Source organism: Gopherus evgoodei, chromosome 24 (genome assembly GCF_007399415.2).
Source record: "Gopherus evgoodei ecotype Sinaloan lineage chromosome 24, rGopEvg1_v1.p, whole genome shotgun sequence".
Taxonomy (NCBI): Eukaryota; Metazoa; Chordata; order Testudines; family Testudinidae; genus Gopherus; species Gopherus evgoodei.
In genome coordinates, this window is record NC_044345.1 from 3911421 (window position 1) to 3937187 (window position 25767).

The following is a 25767-nucleotide window of genomic DNA, read 5'->3' on the forward strand; positions in this document are numbered from 1 at the left end:
CCCCACACACACTCACACCTCCGCCGCGCTCGCCCCTGACGCATGCGCACGACTCTCCGCGGCCCATGCTCCTTCCTGACGTTCGTTGTGCGTCTCTCCCCGTGTGCCCAGCGGCGGGGCCGTTTTCACTTCCGCTTCCGGCTGCAGCTGCCTGGCTTGGTCTGGCCGGCCAAGGAGAGAGGGTGAGGGGGGATGGGGCTCAGTGGGGGGATGGGGTCACTGGGGGAGGGGGATGGGGGGGTCAGTGGGGAATGGGGCGGTCAGTGGGGGAGGGGGTCACTGGGGAGGGGGATGGGGATCAGTGGGGGGATGGGGGTCAGTGGGGGAGGGGGATGGGGGTCAGTGGGGGGACGGATGGGGGATCAGTGGGGGGAGGGGGTTGGGGATCAGTGGGGATCAGTGGGGGAGGGATCTGTGGGGATGGAGATCAGTGGGAGGATGGATGGGAGATCAGTGGGGGAATGGGGTCACTGGGGAGGGGGATGGGGATCAGTGGGGGGATGGGGGTCAGTGGGGGAGGGGGATGGGGGTCAGTGGGGGGACGGATGGGAGATCAGTGGGGGCAGGGGTTGCGGATCAGTGGGGGAGGGATCTGTGGGGATGGAGATCAGTGGGAGGATGGATGGGAGATCAGTGGGGAAGGGGGATATTGAGATGGCGATCAGTGGGGGTGGGGGCTATTGAGATGGAGATCAGTGGAGGAGGAGGAAGCCTTGGGATAGAAAAGGGTCAGTGAGGGAAGAAGGCATTAGGAATGAGGCCTGGTCCACACTACGCTGTTAAACCGATTTTAACAGCGTTAAATCGATTTAACGTTGCACCCGTCCACACTACACTGCTCTTTATATCGATGTAAAGGGCTCTTTAAATCGATTTCTGTACTCCTACAAAACGAGAGGAGTAATGCTAAAATCAATATTACTATATCGATTTAGGGTTAGTGTGGACGCAAATCGACGTTATTGACTTCATTCTTTTACAGTAGCTACCCACAATGCACTGCTCCAGAAATCAACGCTAGCCTCGGACCACGGACGCACACCACCGAATTAATGTGCCTAGTGTGGACGCGCACAATCGACTTTATAATTTCTGTTTTATAAAATCGGTTTTAGCTAATTTGAATTTATCCTGTAGTGTAGACGTACCCTGAGAGGAGACCAATGGGTGGAGGGGGTATTGAGAGGAGGAGATGGGGGAGTGCTGGGTAGGGACGGGGGAAGAGTAATCACAGAAGGGGTTGGGGGTTGATCAATGATAGGGTGGGGAGCAGCAGTGCTGTTGGGGCTGGTAAGGGGTGATCAGTGAGGGAGGGCCGAGGAGGGAGTCAGAAGGGAAGGGATGTTGGTGAAAAAGGAGGTCATTGGGTGCGGGTGAATGAGGGGGATGGTTTCTCTCTTGGTGGGGAAGTGTCACTGAAGAGGTTATGGGTTCATGGGGGAAGGGATGAGCAAGAGGCGGGGGTCAGCACAGTGTATCATTTTTTAAAAACCCACAAAGAACAAGACACTTCACTGCACCTGCATCTCCCCTGGGGAGAGGATGAGAGAACAAACACGTGGCAGATGTGGGTGCCGTTGCTTAATGCATAACTGGAAGGTGCCCAGACGTGATGCTGAGTGTACGACCCGGACAGAGACTAGACTAGGCAGTAGCAGGGAGTTTGAGTGGAGCAGGATGCACTAATGAAGCACTTGGGGGGTCAGTGGGTGGGAGGGTTAGGAGGGGTGAATCTGGAGTCAGAGTGGGCTGGGACTGGGGGAGTTTGTTAGTAAACTTCTCTCAGCTCTCATGGAGGTACGGGCATTGGCAGTGCCCCTAGAATCACTTGCCACCTGTCAGGTACCAGCACAAAGCTGGTCTGGTTGTGTCTCCAGCACTTCACTGAAAGGTTTCAATCCAGATTAAAATGGGTTATGTTGAAGGAGTGAAAGCCGTGTCTGTCGTTCTACACACATTGGAGCTTTGGTCTTTTACACACCCCGTATATGTTCCCTAAACCTACATTTTGGTTGGGTATTTTCCACACACAAGGCTAAGGAACCAAACCAAACCAAACCCCAAAGATGAGTCTTTCATTATTGGTTGGTTGATAAACCGTCTAACAAGCTGTCTTATGCCACTCATCCAAATTTCCCATGGTGGTTTTATCTGCTGTAGTGCCACAGACTGATCTCATCAGGTCACAGGCTGAGCAGGGTTGAGTCAGCTTCACAATAATGTCAAAACTAGAAGAGAAACCCAGGGGGTTCCCTGCAGTGTGGTCAGATATTTACTAAATGTTGCACCTGCCCTCTGGGGAAAAGTCCCGGGGCCCATATGCTTTTCTACTGCCAGTGTCGATTTTTAGTTGAGACATAACATGGAGACCTTGATTATTTCTACAAACGTAAGTGTGTTAGTCTTGGTGGCCTGGCCAAAGCCCCAAATCTCAGTTCTCCCTGTACTTTCAGCTGGTTGCCGGATTCTTCTTTACTTCCTGGCCTAATCTGTGGTGTAGCACACACCAAGGTGGGGGCAATTCACTGGGGCGTGGAGTGATTCTAATGTGGAGAGAGTTTCTCAAGCACTGAATTCTTCTGATGAGTGGCAACGGTCTTGATTTTCTATTTCAGGTGAGGGCGTGAACCTCTGTCGAGCCGTGTGCATGGGGCTGGCTGCTTGTACTGTGAAAGAGACTGGGGGCCCTTCTCCATCTTCCCTCCTCATGTTTGCTGCCTTCCTCCAGAACCCACCATGTCAGATTTGATCATCAACCTGGACTTGGGCCTCCAGCAGGCTCCCAAGAGGGGAACCGACAGCAACCAGAAACACCAGCGCTTTGTGAAACGGCGCCGTTTCCTGGAGAGGAGGGGTTTTCTGAAGCAGAAGCAGCTGCCGCCGCCCCAGCATCACCCCCCCAAAGACCAAGTCTCCCATCAGGACTCCCGCTCGTGGGGGAGGGCCAAGAAGAAGTGGCTCGCCGAGGATCAGAACTCTTTCCAGACAGATGGGCTTTCCCATCAGCCAAAAACCTTCCCCAAGGCAAATAACCATTGTTGCTTTGACCAGCCCAGCGCCACCAGAGACTCTGGCTCCACTCTGCCTTGTTTTCCATCAGGAACGAGGAAGATGACGTGCAGATCAGCAAAGGCCAGTGGGACCCCTGGGAACCACTGCGCCCAGCCCCTCGCTGGCGTGCAGAAAGCCAGCCTGCTGAGCGAGTATGACAGCGGCCTGCCCCCAGTGCCCCAGCCGGGCAAGCCCAGCAAAGTGGTGGCCATAGACTGCGAGATGGTGGGCACGGGCCCTGGCGGCCGGATCAGCGGCCTGGCCAGGTGCAGCATCGTGAGTTACCATGGTGACGTGGTGTATGACAAGTACGTCCGGCCCATTGACCCCATCTTTGATTACCGCACCCGGTGGAGTGGCATCAGAAAACATCACATGAAGAACGCCACCCCGTTCAAAACAGCCCAGAAAGAGGTAAGTGCCCAGGGCAACGGCTGGGCTTGTAGGGATACAGTAGGGGGCACTTTCCTCTCAGCCCAGCACCGTGGCTGGGAGCACTGCGATGTGCTTGACTCAGGAGGGGGCGCTCTCCTCTCTCAGCCCAGCGCCGTGGCCGGGAGCACAGTGATGTGCTTGACTCAGGAGGAGGCGCTCTCCTCTCTCAGCCCAGCGCCGTGGCCGGGAGCACAGTGATGTGCTTGACTCAGGAGGGGGCGCTTTCCTCTCTCAGCCCAGCGCCGTGGCCGGGAGCACCGCGATGTGCTTGACTCAGGAGGGGGCGCTCTGCTCTCTCAGCTCAGCACCGTGGCTGGGAGCACCGCGATGTGCTTGACTCAGGAGGGGGCACTTTCCTCTCAGCCCAGCGCCGTGGCCGGGAGCACTGCGATGTGCTTGACTCAGGAGGGGGCGCTTTCCTCTCTCAGCCCAGCGCCGTGGCCGGGAGCACCGCGATGTGCTTGACTCAGGAGGGGGCGCTCTCCTCTCTCAGCCCAGCGCCGTGGCCGGGAGCACAGTGACGTGCTTCACTCAGGAGGGGGCGCTCTCCTCTCTCAGCCCAGCACCGTGGCCGGGAGCGCCACGATGTGCTTGACTCAGGAGGGGGCGCTCTGCTCTCTCAGCTCAGCACCGTGGCCGGGAGCACCGCAATGTGCTTGACTCAGGAGGGGGCACTTTCCTCTCAGCCCAGCGCCGTGGCCGGGAGCACTGCGATGTGCTTGACTCAGGAGGGGGCGCTCTCCTCTCTCAGCCCAGCGCCGTGGCCGGGAGCACAGTGATGTGCTTGACTCAGGAGGGGGCGCTCTCCTCTCTCAGCCCAGCGCCGTGGCCGGGAGCACCGTGATGTGCTTGACTCAGGAGGGGGCACTTTCCTCTCAGCCCAGCGCCGTGGCCGGGAGCACTGCGATGTGCTTGACTCAGGAGGGGGCGCTCTCCTCTCTCAGCCCAGCGCCGTGGCCGGGAGCACCGCGATGTGCTTGACTCAGGAGGGGGCGCTCTCCTCTCTCAGCCCAGCGCCGTGGCTGGGAGCACCACGATGTGCTTGACTCAGGAGGGGGCACTTTCCTCTCAGCCCAGCGCCGTGGCCGGGAGCACAGTGACGTGCTTCACTCAGGAGGGGGCGCTCTCCTCTCTCAGCCCAGCACCGTGGCTGGGAGCACCACGATGTGCTTGACTCAGGAGGGGGTGGGGTGCTCTCTCTTCACAGTCAGTTTGAGGTAAAGGTTTCTGGTGCCTCTGGGAGCTGCCCTTCAGAGGCCTTAAGTCCCTGCCCTGCTGGGGCTTGGGGTCCCTTTGCTTCTCCATGACTGGCATGAGGCCTCCCCCATCCTTTCCTGAGGTCCATCAGCCCCGATCTCTGCTGGGGCCTCTGGGCATTACCAGACTAAGAGAGCCACAGGGCCAGGGAGGTCGGGGTGCTCAGCATCTCTGAGGAACAGGCCGTTTGCAGCTACACTAGAGGTTTGAACCCATGCTGAGCTCGCACTGGCTATCCCCAGGCAGTCAGCACCTCCAAACTAGCTGTGCCCGAGGGGGCCAGCGTCCCCTGCTTAAACCCCCTCCCTGACCACTGAGAAGCATTGACTCTGCCTATAACCTGTTTTGTCCAAAGCTCACTAGGGGGCGCTCCAGCCCTCCCTTTAATCAAATATGCTGATGCCTTTTTGTTGTTGCCTCTGAGACATGTTGGTGGGTGACGGGTTTGCCCGGTGTCAGCTCGGTGCAGCTGGCTCTCGGTGGCTTTTCAGCACCTTGTGTAATGGTCCAGGGTGCAGCCACTTCGAAGGCCAGTACTAGCGAAGCTGTAAAACGATGGAGATGGGTTCTGGCCGCGCTGGGGTGAAATAAGCCGACAGGCAGAGCTTCCAGACAAAGCTGGGTCACTGCTGGAACCAGAGAGTGGAGGAGATCCTGGGGTGGTTCAGGAGCAGTGTGGGTGACTCAGCAGGGGGTGCTCTCCCCTCTGAGCCAGTGCTGACCCCAGTGCTAGGGAGTGGTGTGGGTTTCTCAGTAGGAGGCACTGTCCCCTGGCGGTCAGTGCCGATCCCAAAGCACCAGCATGGGGCTGGCGGTGCTGTGCTGCAGGGAGCAGCATGGGTGACTCAGTAGGGGCGCCTTCCCCCCCAGAACCAGCGTTGACCCCGATCAGATGGCCCTGACACGTTCCGTGTTGCCTGAGCGCCAGTCCCTGATGTCCCCAGCCCCTGAGCCACCCTGATTCTCCCTCAGATCCTGAAGCTCCTAGCGGGGAAGATCGTGGTCGGCCACGCCATCCACAACGACTTCAAGGCGCTGAAGTATTTCCACCCGAAATCAGTGACCAGGGACACGTCAAAAATCCCACTGCTGAACCGCAAGGCCGGCTTCCCGGAGAACGAGTCGGCCTCGCTGAAACGCCTCACCAAACAGCTACTGCACAAAGACATCCAGGTATGCTCTGCCTCTGGGACAGGCCCCCAGGCACCAACCATGCCCATGCTTAGCAATGCCCCAGGCCAGGCAGGCAGCCCTAGAAATCTGGGTCCAGGCCCACGTCTTCTCTCTTCCTTGCTGCCTGTGCTGTGTCTGGCCATTTCCCCATCCTGAAAGTCCCCCCTGGTTCTCAGCATCAGCCACAGGGAGTCGCTCTAGAGCTGAGCTGCTACTTCAGGGAGTGGCGCCCTCGAGAAGCCAAGGGAGACACAGTCCTGGAATGGAAAAATAAAGTGCTGTCCCATGGCTGGCCAGGAGGCCTCACTAGAGAATGAGGTGAGGCATTGCCTCTCCCAGGAGTTGCTTGCTCTGTGGCCCAGTGGATAGAGCACAGGACTGGGGCCCAGGGGTTTTATTCTCCCGCTCTGTCACTGGGTGACCTTGGGCAAGTCATGTCCCCTGTCTGGGACTCAGTTTCCCCATCTGTGCAGTTGGGCTAATGAGGTCGCCTGCTCTTCTGAGTGTGCTGATCACCTAGGGAAGCAGCGAGTGAGGATCAGAGCTGTCGGACGGTCACACTGGCTAGCATCTCTGATTCTAATACCCCTCATGGGTCGTGTCTCTCTTCCCTTGTTCCTCGCAGCTCGGCAAAAACGGCCACTCCTCAGTGGAAGACGCCAAAGCCACCATGGAGCTGTACCGGGTGATCGAAGCTGAGTGGGAGAGGCAGCTGGCGCTGAACCCCAAGCAGGAGTGAGTGGCCTTGGGGCTTGCCCCAGTGCTGCCAAGGAAGGAGCAGGCCCCGAACCCCAGAGCAAGCGAAAAGGGGATCAGCAAAACGCAGGGCGGGAGGATCCTAGGCCAGACTGGGGAGTAGGAGTACGGGCCAGGTGCCTGGGGCCAGTGAAAGCAGGCAAGGGAGAGGTGGGCGGGCGGGCAGCTGGGAGCCTGGTGCAGCGTTTCTGACACAGGTGGGAGTCAGAGGCGCGAGGAAGTAGCAGCCATCAAGTGTCACCGCCAGGTCTCTGTTAGCGCACGTGCCTCACCAAGTGCTACCTCTTCCGTCTTGTCTTAACCCCAGAGGGGAACTGTGCTACCTCCCAGCTGGGGAGCCCATACTTTGCCTGCTCCCTGGTGTTCCCAGCCCGGATCACGCCGTGGGTTCTGCTGGCAGCCCCTCGTGTCCTAGAACCCACTTGGTTCAGGCTTCTAGGTGGGATTCGTGCCCTCTTCCCATGTGGACAGGCCCCGCATCATGTTCTCATTCTGATCTGATTTCCATAGGGGGCACGGGCCAGGCAGTGAGTTCGAATCAGACCTTTAGGGGAGAAGATCTTGGGGTCTGAAAGTGACGCTGGTAAATAAACGTCTCCAAAGGTCCTTTCCCTGGGAAGGTTTCTGTGGCACCTCAGTGGTGTTTGGTGGCTTCCCCCCAACACTCCCCCCACCATAGCTTTATTTTGGATCAGAAGTAAGGGACTCTCAGAGTTCCCCCACCCTGGGGGGCAGGGGGGATGGGTTGGCCCAGCTGTTTGCGAGTCTCAGTGCCTCTAAGGGGTCTGATGAACGGCCCTGCAGAGCCCCAGCTGGTCGGTTAGTGGTGCTCCACTGACACAGCACTGATTTATCCCAGAGAATCCGGTCCCAAATTCTAGACCCTCAGCATCGGGGCCTGTGCCACCTGCCATTGCCGGGGGATTCTGAGAGTCAATCCTCCCCGGCCCGTTCCCTTCTTGGCCCCCCGCTGAGGCTGGCAGTTACGCTGGAGACGGCGGTGGCTTGTTAATGCAGACAGCAGGCGAGACCCACCAGACTCATCTCACACAAGGAGAAAGACTCTGCCGAGACACCCAGCCTGTGCTAGGGTCAGGGCAGCCTCCAGCAGTGAGGCTCTGTACCCTGTCTTTGATCCCCTGAGCCAGCCGGCACCACGATGGTGGCCTCTCTAGGGCAGCATGGGGTCACTTGGGCCACTGAAAATCTCATTAGAGGTCATGGCCGCAGCTGACTCATCTCTGCCCCCCCCTTCCCCTTTGCCTCTGCGAGGGCCGTGCCTCAGCCTGGGGGAACCCCTCTGGGTTGACGATTCATCTCCCAGCACCATGCATGCGGGTCACCCGGAGCTGCTGCCTTCACTCCCTTGAGTCCAGCAAAGGCCCTGATCTTCTGACTCTAGCCAGGAGATGCTCTACTACGATTCCCTCAGGCTTTGGGGCCGGGCTTGGCTGAGCGTGGAGCATGGGCAGGAATGTCATTGCAGGTTTTGGGAGAAGACCCAGGGGGTGGCCCCGAGTTTGAGACAGCAACGGGTGGGATCTTTGAGGTGGAGCAGCATCCGATCCGCAGTGCCTGGGGGCAGGCCACCAGACAGAGAGGGGCTTCTGGGTCTGTTCAGCAGGCAGGACGCGGGTAGCAGACTCACAGTCTGGATGAGCTTAAGGAAATCAGCGGAGATACCCGCTCCCCCAAACAACCCCTCAGGCTCCATGGGTGAACTGTGCCAGACAGGGAACTTTCGCTATAAGGGATGAAGGGAGGAATTCAGATACAAGTCTGTAGGAGAGGGAGCATGGTCTAGCAGTTACAGTGGCCGCCCAGGGCGTTGGGAGGGTGAGGTTCTAATCACTGGGGTCATCCTGGGTCCAATTCCGCTCTCATTTACATGGGCGTAAGTCCTTTTGACTTCAGTGGAGCTACTCCTGATTTACATTGACATGACCGAGAAGCAACTCAGGCCTAATGGGTGACCTCATGCAAGTCACGCTGCTGCTCTGTGCCTCAGTTTCCCCATCTGTGAAATGGGGAGGATGATCCTGACCTCAGTGCGGTGCTGCGAGTAGAGCTGGCAAACAATTTCCAAGCCCACCACTCTTCATGAATTTGACACACAATTTTGGCTGGTCACCAGATGGCCCGAGGTGGCAGTGGGAGTGGTGTTGCCCTGTACGAAGGGCACTCACCCGAGAGGTGGGGGAGAGTGGCTCAGATTTCCATTTCAGAAACAGACCTGAAATGGCCTTTTTGCCACTGAACCCCAAAAGTGAATTATTCGACCCACTGGAGTTGTGAAGTAAAGTCCTTCGTGATCATTCACTGGGACAACTCTCGTGTGGCAGCTTGCATTTCAGTTTACGATCTCTTTCAAGTAGATTGGCACTGACTTCTTTAAAGGGCTGGATCCCTCTGGCATGGTCATTTCCACCAGTGCAAAGTGGGGGTGAAATGTTGCCTGTTCCAAGCCGCCTCCGTTTCCCCTTTGCTTTGTATTGGTGTCGGTGAAGACAGGAGCAGCAGAGTGCTGGAGAACTGGATCCCAGCTTTAGCAGTGGGGCAGGGCTGGCATCAGCTCTGGGGCTCCGTGGTTGAGCCGTTCGGTGAGAGGGCTTGCCCAAGTAATGGTCACTTGAATTCGCCTTTGCCGTAGTGCTTGGACCAAACTGTTTGTCTGGGGAGCGGAGCACGGTGCTTTTCACATACATATACAGCTCCGTGCACAAGCATCTTTCGAAATCAGAATGTTTCCGGGTCCTTTAATCCCTGCAGCAATGAACCATTCGGTCCTTTGAGGGAGTGAGTTGGGTTGTTTGAAAATAAAATATGTCACTATCGAAATCACTCATCAAAAAATAAATCCTAAAAGATCATTTCATTTCTTCTTCTGCACTGGGTGTGTGCTCACGGGGGGCTCAGAATGTCTGCAGGGGAGCTTTAGGTCTGGTTCTCGCCAGGGGCACTCTACTACAATTCCCATCAGACCCCAGGGCGGGGCTTGACAGTGCTGGGTCATGTTCCTGATGCCCAGCTACCATGGTGATGGGCACCCTTATGAAACTTCTTTCGATAGAGTTGCCTGTTCTGGGGTCTGCGCAGTGTCTGATACAACGGGGCCCTGATCTCGGTCGGGGTCTGGGCAGAGCCTGACACAGTGGGGCCCTGGTTTTGGTTGGGATCTGTACACCCCCAGGGGGTGGGATCTTGGTCAGACCTCTAGGTGCTACTGTCCCTCTTCCCGGGGCCTTTGCTAAGCCAAATTGAATTGTATAATGCCCCCCCCCCCCGTACCAGCTCCCCAGTCAAACCTGGGGAACAGAGGAAATCATTGCTTGCATCACCATCTCCCCGGTGCCCAGAGAGGAAGTGACATGTGGGGGTCTTTAAAAATCTGGGGCTTTTGTTCAGACTCTCAGCGAATTAGCGGCTCTTCTCGGGTCCAGATGGGGCCAGACTAATGCAGCCAAGCAGCTGCAACCTAGGGGAGGGTTTTGATTCCAATCAGGCCCAAAGCTGCCAGGATTTGGGCTGAATTTCTTGCTACTCTCCAGAGTGCAGGGGAGGGGGATGATGGGGAAAGGGGAGGAAGTCGGGGGGTGTCTGAGAAAGGGGGAGGGGTGTGTGTGTATTGGGGAGGGGTATATGGGCATGGACAGAATGGGGAGGGGAATGCATGGGGGAAGGGAGGGGCTGGGATAGAGGAATGCTGGGGGTGTAGGGCAGGGTGTAGAAAGGGGGACGGGGTGTATGTGTGGGGAGGTGTGTGTATGGGGGGGTATTCACACTAGTAGAAGTCAGACGATGAAACCCAAGGGCCTGCTCCTCCTCCCCTTCCCCCCCCTCCCGTCTCTGCCCCCCTGGAGCTGGGCTGTGCTGTGACCTCCCCTGACAGCTGAGGCTGAGCAGGCCCTGGAGCTGCTGGGGGTGGGGGTGGGAGCATTTCCCACATCTTTGCTGCACTGGGGCCGAGTGCCTGGATCCCCTTGATGTTGCTTTTCCAAATCTAAACCAGTCCGGGAGGGGGGTCAGTGAAGGGCCAGCGGGGGCTGGGGGGGGAGTGTGGTTGCAACAGCAGCTTTGTACGCTGGGCGGGGCTGCTGGAACAAAGCACGACCCCCCCCCCATGCACTGTGCAGGGTGGTTTGGCAGGGCTGGGATAGCAGGGGGCTGTGGGGCAGCGGCAGAGCTGGGGAAGAGGGGGTGGTCCCAGAAGGGGAACAGCAGGGCCAGGGCCGGCAGGTAGCACTGTGGCCAGGGGCCAAATAGACCAGAGGGACTGAACTCTCCTCCCGCTCTTGCGGGGAGGGACCCCTGGCAGGCTGATGTGTTTGGGGAGGAGGGGGTGTGCCCTGTGCTGCCCTCCCTCTCTGGGCTCAGCCCGAGGCCTCCCCCCACTCTGGACTCCTGGAGCAGGAGAAAAAACCTCCACCGAACAGCCCTGTTCCCGGGCTCCCAGCGAGAACGGCTGCGTCTGTGGCTGCTGAGCTGTTCTGCAGGTATTTAGGCCCGTGGGTGCAGCGCTGGGGAGCGTGGGGGCCACTGGCCCTGTGGCCAGAGCCCGCCCTCGACACCGCTCTTTGTGCTGCCTTAGGCGCTCGTTAACAGGAGACAGGACTGATTATAACATCTTTGTGTGGTTACAGCAGGGGGGCTCTGGGGAGCTGTTCCCAGCCCTGGGAGTTTGAGCTAATGGTTAGAGCAGTGACCTAGGAGCCAGGACTCCTGGGTTCTAGGCCCAGCTCTAGGAGTGGATGTGCTGAAGCAGTTAGAGCACGTGGCCGCAGGAGATCTGCTCCCTCCCGCCATTGGATATACACCCCAGGCATCCTGACTCTCAGCCCTCTTGTATTAACCCGTGCGCAGCTCCCGTTGCATTCAGACGGCCCCCAGGGTGCTGCAGGTCGAGGTGGCCGGGGGAGCCGGGGCTGATGGCAATTCCAGGCAGCTGGCCCCATTCCAGCGCTTGCAGAATGGGCTGCATGACTCTGAGCCAGCCGGGAAATAGCAAGCCTAGGGGCTTTTCCACAGGAAGCACTTTTGAATCCACTCCTCTTCCCCCACCCCGGCTGCAGAGCGGAGGGGAAGGGCAAGCCGGTGTTAGGGGGCTTGGGGTGGCTGCAGCTCCTGGGCAACACTTGACAACATGAGCAATGGGAGGTGGGAGTTGAAGACACCGATCTCCACACAGGCCCTAGTGCCGTGTGGGCAGCGAATGCCCCACCCCAGGCTCCTGTCAGTGCTGGGGAATGATTCTCAGTGACACTGGGGGACAGCAGGTGGAAATGGCCCCATAAGAGTCCCCACCCCACCCCACCCTATTCAGGTGTGGAACTGGGGGAAGGGCCCTGCATCCACTCTGCTCCAGCCCCCCATGGCTACTCCCTGCCTCCTGGGGCCATGGGGAGCCAAGTGTAAGTTAGAGCAGCCCAGAGGCTGCTCTGATTGACCCCAGGGCTGGGCTGTACAGCCCCATACAGGGAATGCAGAGGAGACTTAAAGCTACCTTCCCACTTGCCCCCCGAAAGCACAGGGGTGGAGCAATGTGGAACAGAGGCCTGTGGTTTTTCCTTTGGGCCTGATCCTGATGTAAATCAGGAGCAGCTCTATTCCCTTTAACCCCTTCTCTTCTGCAGTTCCCTCAAACCCTCCCCTGCCTGCCTGGAAGGGCCCCTCGTCCCTTTGCCTTCGCAGTCCCTTCGCTCTGCTGTCTAGCCGCACCTCTGCCTGTTCCACAGCAATGACGGCCTTTCCCCTGAGCCACGGCCCCGACGAGTTAGAACGGGGATTTCTCTTGTCTGCACAGCTGGGAAAAGCCTGCCCCGCTTCCTGGGGGGCCCATGTTCTAACCCTGGGGGAGACTCTGGGACCCTCCCCCCTCATAGGGTCTCAGACCCCGAATGTCTACACTGCGGTTTCATAGCCCTGAAGCCCAAGCCCCAGTCAGCTGTCCCCGGGCCATGCCATGGGTCTTTGATTGCAGAGCAGATGTACCCACAGGCGAGCTGAACGAGGGCTGTCCTGACTGGGGTTACACAGGGAGATGCTGACGGGAGGAGGGTGGGGGGGTTTCCTGAACCTTGCCCCTCTCCCAATGTTTGGCACTTAGCTCTGCTTCTCAGTAACTGGGGAAGGCAGGCGTCGGGGCACCTACATTGCGGTTGGGTCCCAATCCAGTAGATGAGCTTGGAGGGGGGCTGCCGGATTGGGCCCCATGGGTGAAGTCACACAAACCAGCTGGTGGGGGGAGTGGGGATGGGACCGCCCTTTAGCCTGGTGGCATGGGGGAGACCCCGGTACAAGTCCCTCACTCTGCCTGATGAGACAGGATTTTCAGCTGCCAGCCTGTCAGCTATCCATCCACTCTCTCTCCCAGTCCAACACCGTAATTAAATAGCTGAATAATTAACTAGGAAGAAACCTAGTCAGTGGGGAGGGCAAGCACCGGAGAGGTCGCAGATCCTCACCGGGCATGGGGAGGGGGCTGGGCCCAGGGGCGTCCCAGGTGAGTATCTGCACTGCTGGACAATAGGCTATAAGAGAGGTGGGGGTGTCCCACCCCCCCAGCTGTGTGTTTGGGGTGACTGCTCTGAGGGCCCCGAGCTGGTAGGTGGCTGCTGAGACACCGACTAGATCAGGCTGCGTGGGTGAAGTGGGAAGCCGAACGCCCAGCCTGGTTCCTGGATCGCTTAGGTGGGAGCTGAAGGTCTGGGTGCCCGGACTTGGAGACACCTGGGGTTCTTTTGCTGCAAAGTCGTAAGCACGGAGCGGATTTAGGAGCCTGCGGGTTCAGCAGGACCATGGATCACAGCAGGATCTCAGAACGGGATGTAGCCGCCTGCGTGAAGCCCCTCCCGAGTCTCTCCTGACCTCAGGTTCCATCTGGAAAAGGGGGCCAGTTCTCCTTTGCCTGCTTTGATTGCAAGCTCTGCCGGGTGTAGACTGTACAGCACCTGGCACAGTGGGACCCTTATCTTGATGATCAGGTGCCCTTCGCCTGGGGACGGGGCTGTGTGGATAAATACAGAAAAGATTGGGAGGAGCCCAGATGCTACGGGTGATGGGCTCCCTGGATAGATAGGTAACCATGAGAAAGGTGCAAGGCTGGGACTCAGAGCCAGCTCCTCAAAGGGATTTGGGTTCCTAGGTGTTAGTAGCCTAGATACTTTCCCAGATCGGGGCCTACGTCCTCAGCCGGGGTGGAAGTGAACCCAGATTTCCAGAGTCCCAGCCCTGCCCTGGCCGGCCCTGAACACTAGGACATGGGCCAGTACCCCTAGGTGGAAGAGCCGAGCTAATACCCTCCCCTGGATAAAGCAGCTGCAAGCTCTGGCCTGTCTGAAGTGCTGGGTGGGGGATGCAGGCAGGTAAGTGGTGGTGTGATTAATTAGGGAGGTGCTCCCTCCCCACAGAGAGAGATGGCTCCTGCTGATAGCACCCAACCCCCCTCCGACTTGTCTTTTGATCTCCCTGTTGCCTGTCACATCCCGGAGCCAACTTCACCTTGGAACTTCTTCAAGTTTTGCTGTGGATCAGGATGGTTTTGGAGATGAGTGTGTTTTACCTCAGGCGGTGGGGGGTGGGTGGGCTTCTATTCCCAGCTCTGCAGGGGTGAGTGTGATCTAGCAGAGTGTAAGGCTGGGAGTCAGGACTGTGTGTGTGTGTGTGCGCGCACGCAAAACTCTGGGAGGGAAGTGGTGTCTAGTGGTTAGAGCAGAGGACTAGCACTCAGGATTCTGGGTTCCACTCCCTCCTTTCCTACTGACCTTCTGTGGCAGCTGATCAAGTTGCCACTCTGTGCCTCAGTTTCCCTATCTATAAATTAGAGATCATATTTCCCTACCTTACTGGGGTAAGTTCAGGCTACTTTAGGAAGGGCAGAGTTGGCTGTGAAGGCCATGTACAGTAGTGGAATACTGTGCCAGGCATGGGATCTATCATTCCTTTCACTACAGCTCTGTCCTCTTATGGTGAGGTGTGACAGCTGTTTATTAGCACTGCTCCCCAGGGTTCAGTCACCCAGCACTAAAATGCAGCCACCTCTGGGGTGGGACACAGTACTGGCTTAACAGCCCTCAGCAACGCTGCACAGGCTTCACTCATCCAACACTGAAATGCAACTGCCTCTGGGGTGGGGTGTGGCAGTAGTTTAACAGTACTTAGCAACACTGCACAACGAAGGGAAATTTGGGGAGGCAGGCCAGGGAATGAATCTAATTAGAATTTGGCCAGGAAATCAGTGTGCTGAAGGGAACTGCCCGGTGACCCCTCTTTAAAAATGTCTCCCATAAAATACAGCTGTCTAATGTTTGCGTCCAACTTTTCTTAGCCGATTTGCTGAGGATTTCCAGGGCCTAGTATGCACCTAGTGGGGGGCAGGATTGATTCTGTCAGGCAGCTCTGCAGGCATCACCAGTCACCCGCCAGCATCTGCTTCCCCAGGACCTCTTTCCTCCTGTGCCTCGCTGCCTGTTACAAATGAGCTTCCCCTGCCCGATCCACAAACCCTGAAACAGGTTGTGCCAGAGGGGCTGACAGCCTGGCTAAGTGTTGATGAAAGATAGCTTGGTGGGGCCCTGGGGGGAGGGAAACCCACCGTGCGGCTATAACCTTTCCTGCTGTCAGGCCAGGCCATGTGTGAAAATCCAGCTGATGTAGAGGGAGTGCTGTGCAGCAGCGAACTCAGTAGGAGGCGCTCTCCTCTGGATCAGTACTGACCTCCATGTCCCTGTCGCAGGGAGCAATATCTTCCCTTTCAGAGCTGAGAAATCGGCTCTGATCCCTTTTGCTCTGGAAAGACCAACACCTACACAGGGAATGAGCTGGAGGTCCTCAGAGCCGACACTGCTGGGGTACCTGAATTTCCAGGAGGGTTATTTTTAGTGATATTTAGACTCAACAGAATTCCGTTGCTAGAATCCCGACGTTTCTTTTTTAGCACGTTTTGAGATTTTTATTCCATTTACATTTTCACCAGGGTGCAAAACGATGGGCTGTGTGGGGCATGATGCCATCATTATGTATTGATCAGAGATGTTGAGACTGACCAAGTGAAAGCGACCTAATGGGCACCGCTGCCCCAGCCCTGTTGAGGCCAGCCTGACAACACATGAAGGCAGGACTCGAAGAACTTCAGTTTTCTTACATTGCCAGACTGTAAATTTCAATTATCTTCTTTCCTGAGCTGGGGTGTGTAGGGTGAAACTGACGTTTGTCGTCAATAACAGTCGGACCCTTCCAAGCCTATTTGTATCTCAGTAGCGCAAAGAGATCTTTCCCAAGATCAGGTCCCCATGGTGCTGGGCGCTGCACAGACACTCTGAGACAGCCCCTGTCCCAATTCGCTTGCAGCCTAAGCAGACACAGGGAGGCTTTTGAGCTCTATTCGACAGAGGGAAAGCGGAGGACCAGAGGGATGAGGGGAAGCAGTGGCAGAGCTGGGATTTGAAGCCAGGGCCCATCCACTGCCTCAAACACAAAGCTGTCCATTTGTCCTCAGAGTGTCTCTAGTCTGTCTTTACCCCTGCACAGCGTTGGATGAAATCCAGCAAGTGCTTTGCAAACAACACCAGGCCCCCCCACCCCTTTGCCTGCTCATCCTGCATGCCCTGACCCCAGGAATAAATGAAACAAGCCATAAGGCAAATAACTTTGGGGTCAGGTCCCTGCTGCCCCTTACTCCAAACTCAACCAGACCACCTCTGTGCTGACCCCCCCCTCCTCCCAGAGCCTTTGATCTGTATAGGTTTGTGGGTGTCCTTCATCCCTCCAGAGTCATAACAAAAAATCCTATCTGAGATCTGCTCAAGACACTGCCAGGAAAGACCCCAGGCTTAGCTTTCGTTTGCTTAAGTGTTTTCAATCTCCCCTGTGCGGTGGGAATGGCTGGGATGGCGTGAAGGTTAGAAACAGGCCCTGTTTACCCTCCGTCCTCACCCTGGGGGCCCCGCGAACAATGAAAAGTGAAAACACCCGCCCGGCGTTATGATTGCAAAACCTCAGGACATGCCAAACTAATTAAGGCCTTTGGCTAGCTCCTTTCACATCTGCAGGGTTTCTCACACCACTCAGGGAGCTGTGTTTGGGGGAGGGGGCTGCACGGCTACAGGGCGGTGGGGGCATTGGAAACAGGATACAGAGTCTGTCACCTTAAGGTCACCAGTTTGAATCTCAGCCGGGCTGGGTGTGAGCAAAAACTGTCGCAGATTTGTTCAGTGACTTGTGTGAAATGAGTCAGGGGGTGGGAAGGGTTGTCTCAGACCGCCCCTTCACTGGACAGGGGACCCCATGATGCTTATGGGTCTAGATGTCATGGAGGTGGGAGGAAGGCTAGTCCAGTGGTTAGGATGCTAGCCTGCAAAGTAGGTGATAAAGGTTCCAGTCCTTGCTCTGCCACAGACTTTAGATTCACTCTGGGCCTCAGTTTCCCCATCTGCACAATGAGGATAACAGCATTGCCCTGCCCACAGGGTGCTGTGAGAATAAATACATCAAAGAAGGTGAGGTGCTCAGATACTCGTACAGCCCCTAGCACCGTAGGAGGTTCTTTGGTAATAGCGGGAGCCATAGATAGATGCAGTTGGCTCCCCAGTCTGTTGCACCCACTCTGGCTGTGGTAGAGGGACCCCTGTGTAGTGGCTGGGCACAGGATAGTCATGGGGAGAGAATGGGCTGCATAGAAAAACAGGGCTTCTGTCTGTGAGGCTGGGCTTCGGTGGAGCAGATGCCAAGGGCATCAGGAGAACAGAGATCTTGCAGTGCCCAAGTCCAGCCCCTGCATCTAGTGCCCCTGTCTGGCTGGAAATAGATGCTGAGGCCAGAAGGGACCAACATGACTATCTGGGTGATCCTCCTGCGTAGCACAAGCCAGAGACCATCCCCACAATAATGCCCAGGGCAGATCTTTGAGAATGGAGCCACCCCTTGGTCAATTGTTCCAATGGTTAAGAATTCCCACCATAAAAAATGTACAGTCTGAATTTGTCCAGCTGCACCTCCCAGCTGCTGGCTCACGGGAGCCCTTTGTGAGATAGAAGAGCCTGTTCATTGCCCATGTAGGGACCGTAATCAATTCACCCCTTCACCTTCTCTTTGTTACCCTGAAGAGATGGAGCCCCTTGAGTTTACGACTGGAAGGCAGGTTTTCGAATCTCTCCCGAGGCTTTTCTCTGAACCCTCCCCAATTTACCCCTCTTGAATTGTAGGCACCAGGCCTGTACATGGAATCCTAGCAGCAGTTGCACCAGTGCCAAATACAGAGGCAAAATGCCCTCTCTGCTCCTACTCGAGATTTCCCTGTTTCTGCATCCCAGGATCACGTTAGCTCTCTTGGCCCAGGGGCATGCTGGGGGCTCCTGTTCAGCTGATTATCCACCGCAACCCCCAGATTTTTTCAGGGTCCCTTTTCCAGGCTGTTCTTCAGCTGTGGTGAGCGAACGGCAGCATGGCCCAATGGGTAAGTCTAGCCTGCAAGTGAGAAGTCCTAAATTCCAGTCCCAGCTCCCCGGCTGTATGACCTTTGTCACGGCCCTGCTCCGTGCCTCAGTTTCCCCACTCCCTCTTTGGTCTGTTCAGATGGTGAGCTCACCGGGGCAGGAACTGTCTCACTACATGTCTGTGCAGCACCTGGCACAAAGGGGCTCTGATCTCAGGTGTGGCTTCTCTGGACAAGACTGTACCACAAACAATAACACAGTCATTGACCCAGAGCCTCTTGCAATTACAAGATGCTGACTGGGTGGGTTTGCTCCTATGGGGCAGTCCCTGCTCCATGTTTCAAAGGAAGGAGATGCTGTCCTTTATCCAGGGTCTCTGCTAACATGGTCTCAGATTTTGAGCATCAGGATAAACTGCTGATTCTGAGCAAGAGTCACCCCTGGCTTACCCGCTAGGCATGGAATCCCAAATCACCACCAGACTGCCTGCTTCTGCTGCCTTTAGGCGTGTCTGCATTATGTGCTTCCAATCAATCAATCAATCAATCAATCAATCAATCAGGTGCGGCCGAGGGGCCTTTACAAACACAGTTCTTTCCCCTTCCCTCTGGCCAAGTTTTTTGCCTTTACAGCCTGAGCAGCAAAACCAGAGAGGGAGAAATCTGTCAGCAATTGCACTCTGCCCTGGTGCCAAAAACAACAGCCCCTGCCTGGATGCATGGCACCAATGCAAAGGTAAGGGGTGTGGAGGGGCTGGTGGGATGTGTGATAGCATGGAGTTATCATTGCTTAGCCAGCAAACACGTCCAACTTAATGGAGGGTGTTGGCCAGAGGCCCTGGTGATGGGAGCAGAACTCCAGAGCCTGCATGTGATCCTTCTGTCAGCTAATCTTTGGGGAAACCCTGTCCAGTGACCTATATAGCCCAGCCTAGCGGCCAGAGAGAATGGTAAGGTCTGTCTGCCCCTAGCAGCCCTCTTCATATTCATCACAGCCCAGCCCTGCCTCTCTCCTATCACCAGGGCTGCTACAGGCAGCTGTAGGGTTTGGTAACGTTTGATGTGGTGGCTGCATTGAGCTCAGCAGGGTTTCTAGCCCTGGAACTGAAGCTCTGGAAAAGCAGGGAGCCTGCCATGGGATGTTCTTGTAAGGTTTACTTTATTCTCTGGCCAGCAAGGGTATCTGGGAGTCTCCCTTCCTCCCTGCCAGCACAGAGAGCTTGCTCAGTATTGGCAGCCCCAAGTGTTTCAAATTCATGAGTTGAGCCCCTAAAGTTGAGATCGGATTAACACTACAATGTATTGGGTTCTTTTTATTTTCCATCCGATGTCCGAGCCTTGTGGGGGAGGGGGGCACGCTTTTCAGCTTGGCTTTTCTTTTCTTTAAATGGAAGGGGAGACTCTGCCCTAATCACGTGACCCCAGGAGCTGGGGATTAAAGGGCATTGCCAAATATGGTGGAAGCTGGCAAGTGATGGGTGGAGGAAAAAACTGCAAACCAACAGGAGCCTCTGTCCAAAGCAAAACATGCTTCTCCTCCGTCCGCTCACCCCTCCTTTCAGGGCGAACAGATGGGCTTTGCAGTGGGACCTGAAGGTTCACACGTGTTGGCTGTGGTGGAGCAGCAGGGGATGTGAGCTGTAGAAAGTGCTGTAATGCTAGAAGTACCCTCCGTGCTGGTAAAACACAAAAAATGTTTCTCCTGGCCATTGAAGATCCTTGGTGCCTTCTTGTGTGTGCAAGAGTTGGGGGCTTTAATGCCAGAGAGCTGGCCGAATTCTGAAAGGTGTCATTACGTTTCACCTCCATAACTCCTCTCTGCTTTCAGTTGTATCCAAACGTGCCCAACTTCCTGTCCCTACTGTTAAACAGCTGTTGTCCCCTACCCCAGAGATTGCTGCGTTTCAGTGATGAGTGAATGATCTCTGTGCCATGTTCTGTGTGGCTGTTGTATGGTTACCATGCTGCACCCCAGAGGTGGCTGCATTCCAGGGACAGGTTTGTAAAATCTTTGCCTCTAGAGAAATTTGGGGCCCATCAGCTGTACCACCCAAGAGGAATTTAAAATATTCCCCTTCAGAGTCATACTCCTGCATATCACGTCCTAGGAGATTTTTACTTTGATTGTTGGCTGCTGCAAACATACCACACCCACAAAGGAAACATGGCCTTTGCATTTATATTTAATTTCTGTGGCATTTTATGGTCTGGGATGTTTGTAGCATAGATTTTTTTCCTGTTGCCATGGTGTGATAGTTAAACTGAACTAAGCAGTGGCGCTTAAAGCATCCAACCTTCCAGATGTTCGACCTTATTAGAGAAATAACAGAGAAGTGAAATAGACATTAAAACAATTGATCCCCAGAAATATTTCAGCTGTTGGAAAGGACCCATTAGCCACAACATAGTTGGAATAGTTAGTGCGTATATCCAGGGGTCAGGGGGAGTGTATGGGAGACCAGATGTGGAGAAGGAAATGTTCTGGTGATGGATGGAGAAGCTTCATGTGGGGACATGTACCAGAGGAATGGGCTGGCTAGTTCAGGTGTTCCAGCGTCTTTCCCAGCCTGTTCAGGGGTTCAAAGCTAGCCCCAAGGCAGTGGTGATTAAAAGTTGTTTCAGAACAACTGTTCAGCTGCCAGGTTCCACTTCAGAGGTAGATGCATTGCACTGATGGAAGGGCTATCCCTCTGTGGGAAAGCCGTGGCAGTTGCTTAAGCACAGGGAGGAAGGGCGGTGTTAGACTCGAGAGCCCTGGGCTTGGTTTCTGGCTCTGCCTCAGACTCCCTGCCTCAGTAAATTACTTCATCTCTCCCCGTGCCTCAGTTTCCCATCCCAATAAGGAAACTTCCTGACTTCTCAGTGAGAGAAATGGCAGCCTGACATAGAAAGGTGCTGTGAGTGGGAGAGCCCTCTCAAAACTGCAGAGACCTCCCCCAGTGCTGTCCCGGACAAGGTGGCAAACTTGGCCACTGGCAGAGGTGACCCATGGCCAGCTGCCACAGTTACCAGATGGCCATCCCCTAGGTGCTGGGTGGGCACTGGTTTGGCCGGGACACTGGGGACCTGAGCTGATCTAAAGAGCCAGGGCTGCCGACCTGTCCAGCGTGACCAACACAGCATCTCTGCCCCGAAACAGATGAGGATCCATGACGCACATGCTTACCAGTGAGTTACAGCTGCATGGGACACCTTCTTCTCTAAAGCCATGGGGTCTGGTGTGTCCCCTTTTGACCCTCTGAGCTTGGAGTGCTGCTTGAGGCATGACAAAGTGGGGATCATTTGTAATATTTTTGTGGTGCTTGTGTGTGCCTCAGTTTCCCCTATATGTGCATGGTTACCGAGTGGATGGACAAGGGCTGTCTGCGTTTGGGCCAGGCTAGTACACTGGTGAGAATGGTGCTTAGCTGTCTGGTGCTTATGCCCCACATCAGTGGAGCAGCTGAGAAGACCATGGCAAATCCAATTGCCCGGACGACTAGCAACCAACAACCCAGGGGGATATGGATTTTTTCTCTCCTCCAGGAGGCCGAGCAGCATTTCCCCAGCAAAGGGCTGGGAGGTGAGATGGGGGAATCCAAGCTGGCTGCTGGAAGGAGTCAGGACTCTCAGCTGGAGTCGGAGGAAGGAGGCCAAGTGGATGGTCAGACAGAGCTTGAACTGAGGGCTAATCACATTGGATCCCTAAGGTTCTGACAGCAGCTGAGCGAGTGTTGCCTCAGATGCTGAACAAGGGGCATGAATCCCCGAAGAGCATACGAGTCTCCGTCGGCATCTGTCTCAGTGGCCCTCGCTGACCGGAGTTCACGGTGTGTAGCAGGGGTGCTGCTGGCCCAGAGGCCGGTTCTAAAGCGGCGGTGAAGCCACCTGCCCTACCCTGGAGGGAGTGTGAGATGCCTCGGGGATCTGGCACTGAGAGACTCCTCCCAAAGACCATTCTAAAGCTGGGGCCCTGTCACGGATCCGTGCTAGAAGCCTAGGATATACCCTGCAAAAACAGACCCATGGTCTTCTATTGTGCTGCCTCTGGCTATCACCTAGAAAGATGACTGCACTAATTAGCAACCAAAGGTTCCCACAGCATGTGGGGAGTTTGTATGTAGAAGTCACCACCAGGGCCAGGAAATAAAGTTTATTCTCTTACTCACCCTCTGGTGTGTAATGCAGCTGTCTCTGGGGTTGAGCATGCCGGGTGGCGTTGGCGTTACTATGGGCTTTGGTAACACACAGTGTGGAAGAGAGAAAGCCCATGAAGGTAGGAGGAGCCTGAGGTAGATTTGGCTCAGGCTGTGGCTTTAAATCTTGCAGAGAAAGTACCACTGGCTCTCGTTGTAGCGCCAGCATTGCTGAAAGCCTCACAAGCGCTAATGGATTTGACCCTCCCAGCACCTCTGGGGGGGCAGGGTTTACTCCTATCCCCATTTTACAGATGTGGGACTGAGAACCAAAGAGATTCGGTGACTTTCCTAGGGACTCTGGCTAAGCTGAGAGTTCAACCCACTTCTCCTAAGTCCCAGCCTCATGCACCATCCCTTCCACCTCTTCCCTGAAGGGGTATGAGAAATTGCTTTTCCCCTCCCTGTCAGGGCACAGGTTGGCTGAACCTACTGGCTGCATTAGTTACCTCCCAGCAAGTCTCTGATGCAGTCTAGCTCAGGAGGGGTGGTGATAAGGTGATAGCAGAAGTGGTTACTTGCCCCGCTGCTCCAGGAAATATGTAACCTGGGGGGCATTATGTCTAGGTAACAACCCCTCCCTGGGTAAGCTGCAGGGAGCAGGACCTTCTGCCACTTCCTGAGGGAGGTGACTATGCACAGCAAGTTGGGGCAGAGCCAGGAATAGATCCCATGTCTCCCAAACCCCAGTCCAGAGACTGAACCACAGGGCTATCCTTCCCCTTTCTCTGTTTGTGCTCTCGTGATCAGATATCGGCTGGATCCCTGCACAGCGGCCCGTTGTTGTGCAAGGAAGCAGGCTGAGCAGCCCTTGTGCCAGAGTGACCCAGCCGAAGATGTGAATTGACTAGCACCAGGAGCTGTTTTGCATAGTGCCTGCTTGCAAAGATGAACTGTATTATATGGTTCCTCTTTGTGTTGTCTCCAAGGCCTTGCCAGTTCCTCGGGCATGCCCAGCGTCTCTCTAAGGCCTCATCTATGTTAGGAGATTAGGTCGGTATAACTACATCGCTATGGGGTGAAAAAAATCCACTCCCCTGAAAGACGCCATTAACTCAACTCAACCTAACCAGCAGTGTAGACAGTACTAGGCTGATGGGAGAATTCTCCTGTTGACCTAGCTGCTGCCTCCTGGGGAGGTGGGAGCCAGACCCCTGTGGTTTTAAGTGTAGACAAGATCTAAGAAGCTGAACTGGGATGGTCTTAATACAGAACTCAGCTCCTGTTTAGCCACAGAAATAAGTGGCCCAATTTTTTTCAAAGAGCTCAAGGCCTTGTGCGCTGATCCTCTTTCGCAATCTGACCCTCATGATGGGTCCTGAGGCCTGGAATATCTGGCCACACGTGTCTTGTTCTATAGCGATCACTACTGGTCCTGTGACAGCACCTCCCGTCTGAGGAGCTGTAGGGGTGCCAGCCCTCCAGAATTGTCCTGGGGTCTCCAGGAATGAAAGAGTCATCTTTAATTGAAGATTATGTCATGTGATGAAACCTCCAGGATTGCATCCAGCCAAAACTGGCAACTCTAGATCTCCCTGGGCTTTCCTGCAGCCCTGCCAGGAATTGGCTGGAGGCGACAACCTCTAATGGAAGGTTTAATAGCCACGCCCTGGAGTGGAATGTAGGAATTAACAGACCCACGTCCATTCAGCCCAGTATCTCGTCTCTAAGGCCTTGTCTAAATGGTGGGGGGAGGGCAGGGCCAAGGTATCTCGCTCACTTCATTGTGTCTACACAGCGGGGACTTAGTGTGGAGTAAAGCGTTCTGGAGGGAGCTTTGCCTTGCTGCTGAGCTCTCTGCATTCTGGGATGTTTCTCGCTGTGGGGTACAAGCAACTGGAATTCTGGGACTTAAGAGGATCAAACTCAAAAATTCCCCGATTCAGAGGGAGGCGCAAGAAACTCCTTAGCGAGAACCTACAGAATTTTGCCCATGGAAGAAATTTCTTCTGAAGCCCCGGTGGTTGGAGCTTCGACCCAAAGAATCGAAGGTGACAGGTGCTTTCACAGACATCTAGGGCTGGATTCTCAGCTGGGATAAAGCCACCTCTGAAGTCAATGGCGCTCCAGCAGTTCACGCTGGCTGAGGATCTGGCCCCAAAGGCAGCTGCATGCCCACAGAGGACCCAAGTCCACCAGACCCTAATCTCCCGGGTTACAACTTTACGATCAAATGTTCCTCGAACACGAACTAACCAAACATATTAATTCAATTGTTAAAACCACATTCGTTCTCGCAGCCTTTGAGCATAAACTTTTATTTTTGTTATACAAGCTGCTGAAAGCCATTTGATAAAGTCACACACGGGATGGATCAAGGGTTACGGTCTCATTTGGAAGAATTTATGGCTGCCTGTAACAGAAATCTTAGACACCACTCCGTCTTAGTGGCTCCAGAAATGTAGCAACTTGGGGATTCGCTGTGTAACTGTCTGCACCAGCCTGAGACTCAGGGATTGACTCCTGGATTCTTTCCTGGCTCTGCTAGGTCAAGTCACTTACCCTCTGTGCCTCAGTTTCCCCTCTCATTTTGTTTGCAAGCTCTTTGGGGCAGTGGTCTGGAGGAGGTGTGGCCTCTGACTTAGCCATTCTCTGTTGCTACAAGTTGCAGGGGGAGGGTGCACGATAGGCCACACCCTATTCCTAACCCTGGGCTGCCCAAGGTTACAACATGGCCTTCCCAGCAGCAATCTAAGGGACGTGCAAACATAGCCTGCTGAGGGTGTAACAGGCCCCCCTCGGTGCTGATCCACAGAGGAGATGAGTCTGTTACTGCCCCAACTAGCTGGATGGTTCTGGAGATCCCTGGCTCAATCCCTGATACATCTACTATGGTCTGGGGCAGGGGCCAGTCTGGCCCTGTATGTGTCTGGGATGCTAGAGCTCAGAGCTCATTCAGGCTAAAGGAACAAAGCCTGACATCGCCCGGTGTCTCTGCTTCATAAGTAAGTTAAATCACTTGGTTTTTTATGACCCTGGCAAGGTGAAGGGGAAAACTCCTGTCGCTGCCTGCACAATGTCCATGTGCTTCCGGAATCCAACCCTCTTCTGGCCTCTTCTCTCTCCGTCTGCCTGATTCCTAGAAAAGCTTTTTCCAGCTCCTCCCCTGCACCAATCGCCAGCCTGTGGTGAAATGGATGTGGCCCAGGGACCAGCGGTTGACTCAAAGTCCCCCATAAGAGGAACATCTGAATCCAGACAGAAGAAAAGGAATATGGAACATAGGGATCACCTGGCTGGATCAGATCACAGGGTCCATCTGTTCTGCTGTCTTTATTCTGATACTCACCAGTAACCAGCTGCTTTAGAGAACCCAGCAACAGCAGAGATGAAATTTTTCCCCAAATGTTCCTTCCTGACCCCCCCGTAATTAGTTGTTGGCTGATGTCCTGAAGCATGAAGGTTGGACTTGACATCCCTTTCAAAAGCTGTTTTTGGGAAAGCCAAGTTTCTAAACTCCATGGTCACAAATGACTTAATATGATCACCAGG

At 55.2% G+C, this 25767-nt stretch overlaps 1 protein-coding gene across 2 annotated transcripts; it reads left to right on the forward strand.

Annotated features, from left to right (window-relative positions):
• The first annotated feature begins 66 nt into the window (after positions 1-66).
• ISG20L2 (interferon stimulated exonuclease gene 20 like 2) lies at positions 67-9547 on the forward strand. 2 transcript variants are annotated; one of them, XM_030541966.1, is made up of 5 exons: positions 67-182; positions 2616-2989; positions 3101-3465; positions 5716-5916; positions 6542-9547. In XM_030541966.1, exons 2-5 carry the CDS (start codon positions 2737-2739, stop codon positions 6653-6655), a joined length of 933 nt encoding a protein of 310 aa, XP_030397826.1. In that variant the 5' UTR covers positions 67-182; positions 2616-2736; the 3' UTR covers positions 6656-9547. The 2 variants fall into 2 exon arrangements, with proteins under 2 accessions (XP_030397826.1, XP_030397825.1); XM_030541965.1 differs by having other exon boundaries at positions 2616-3465.
• Positions 9548-25767: the final 16220 nt, after the last annotated feature.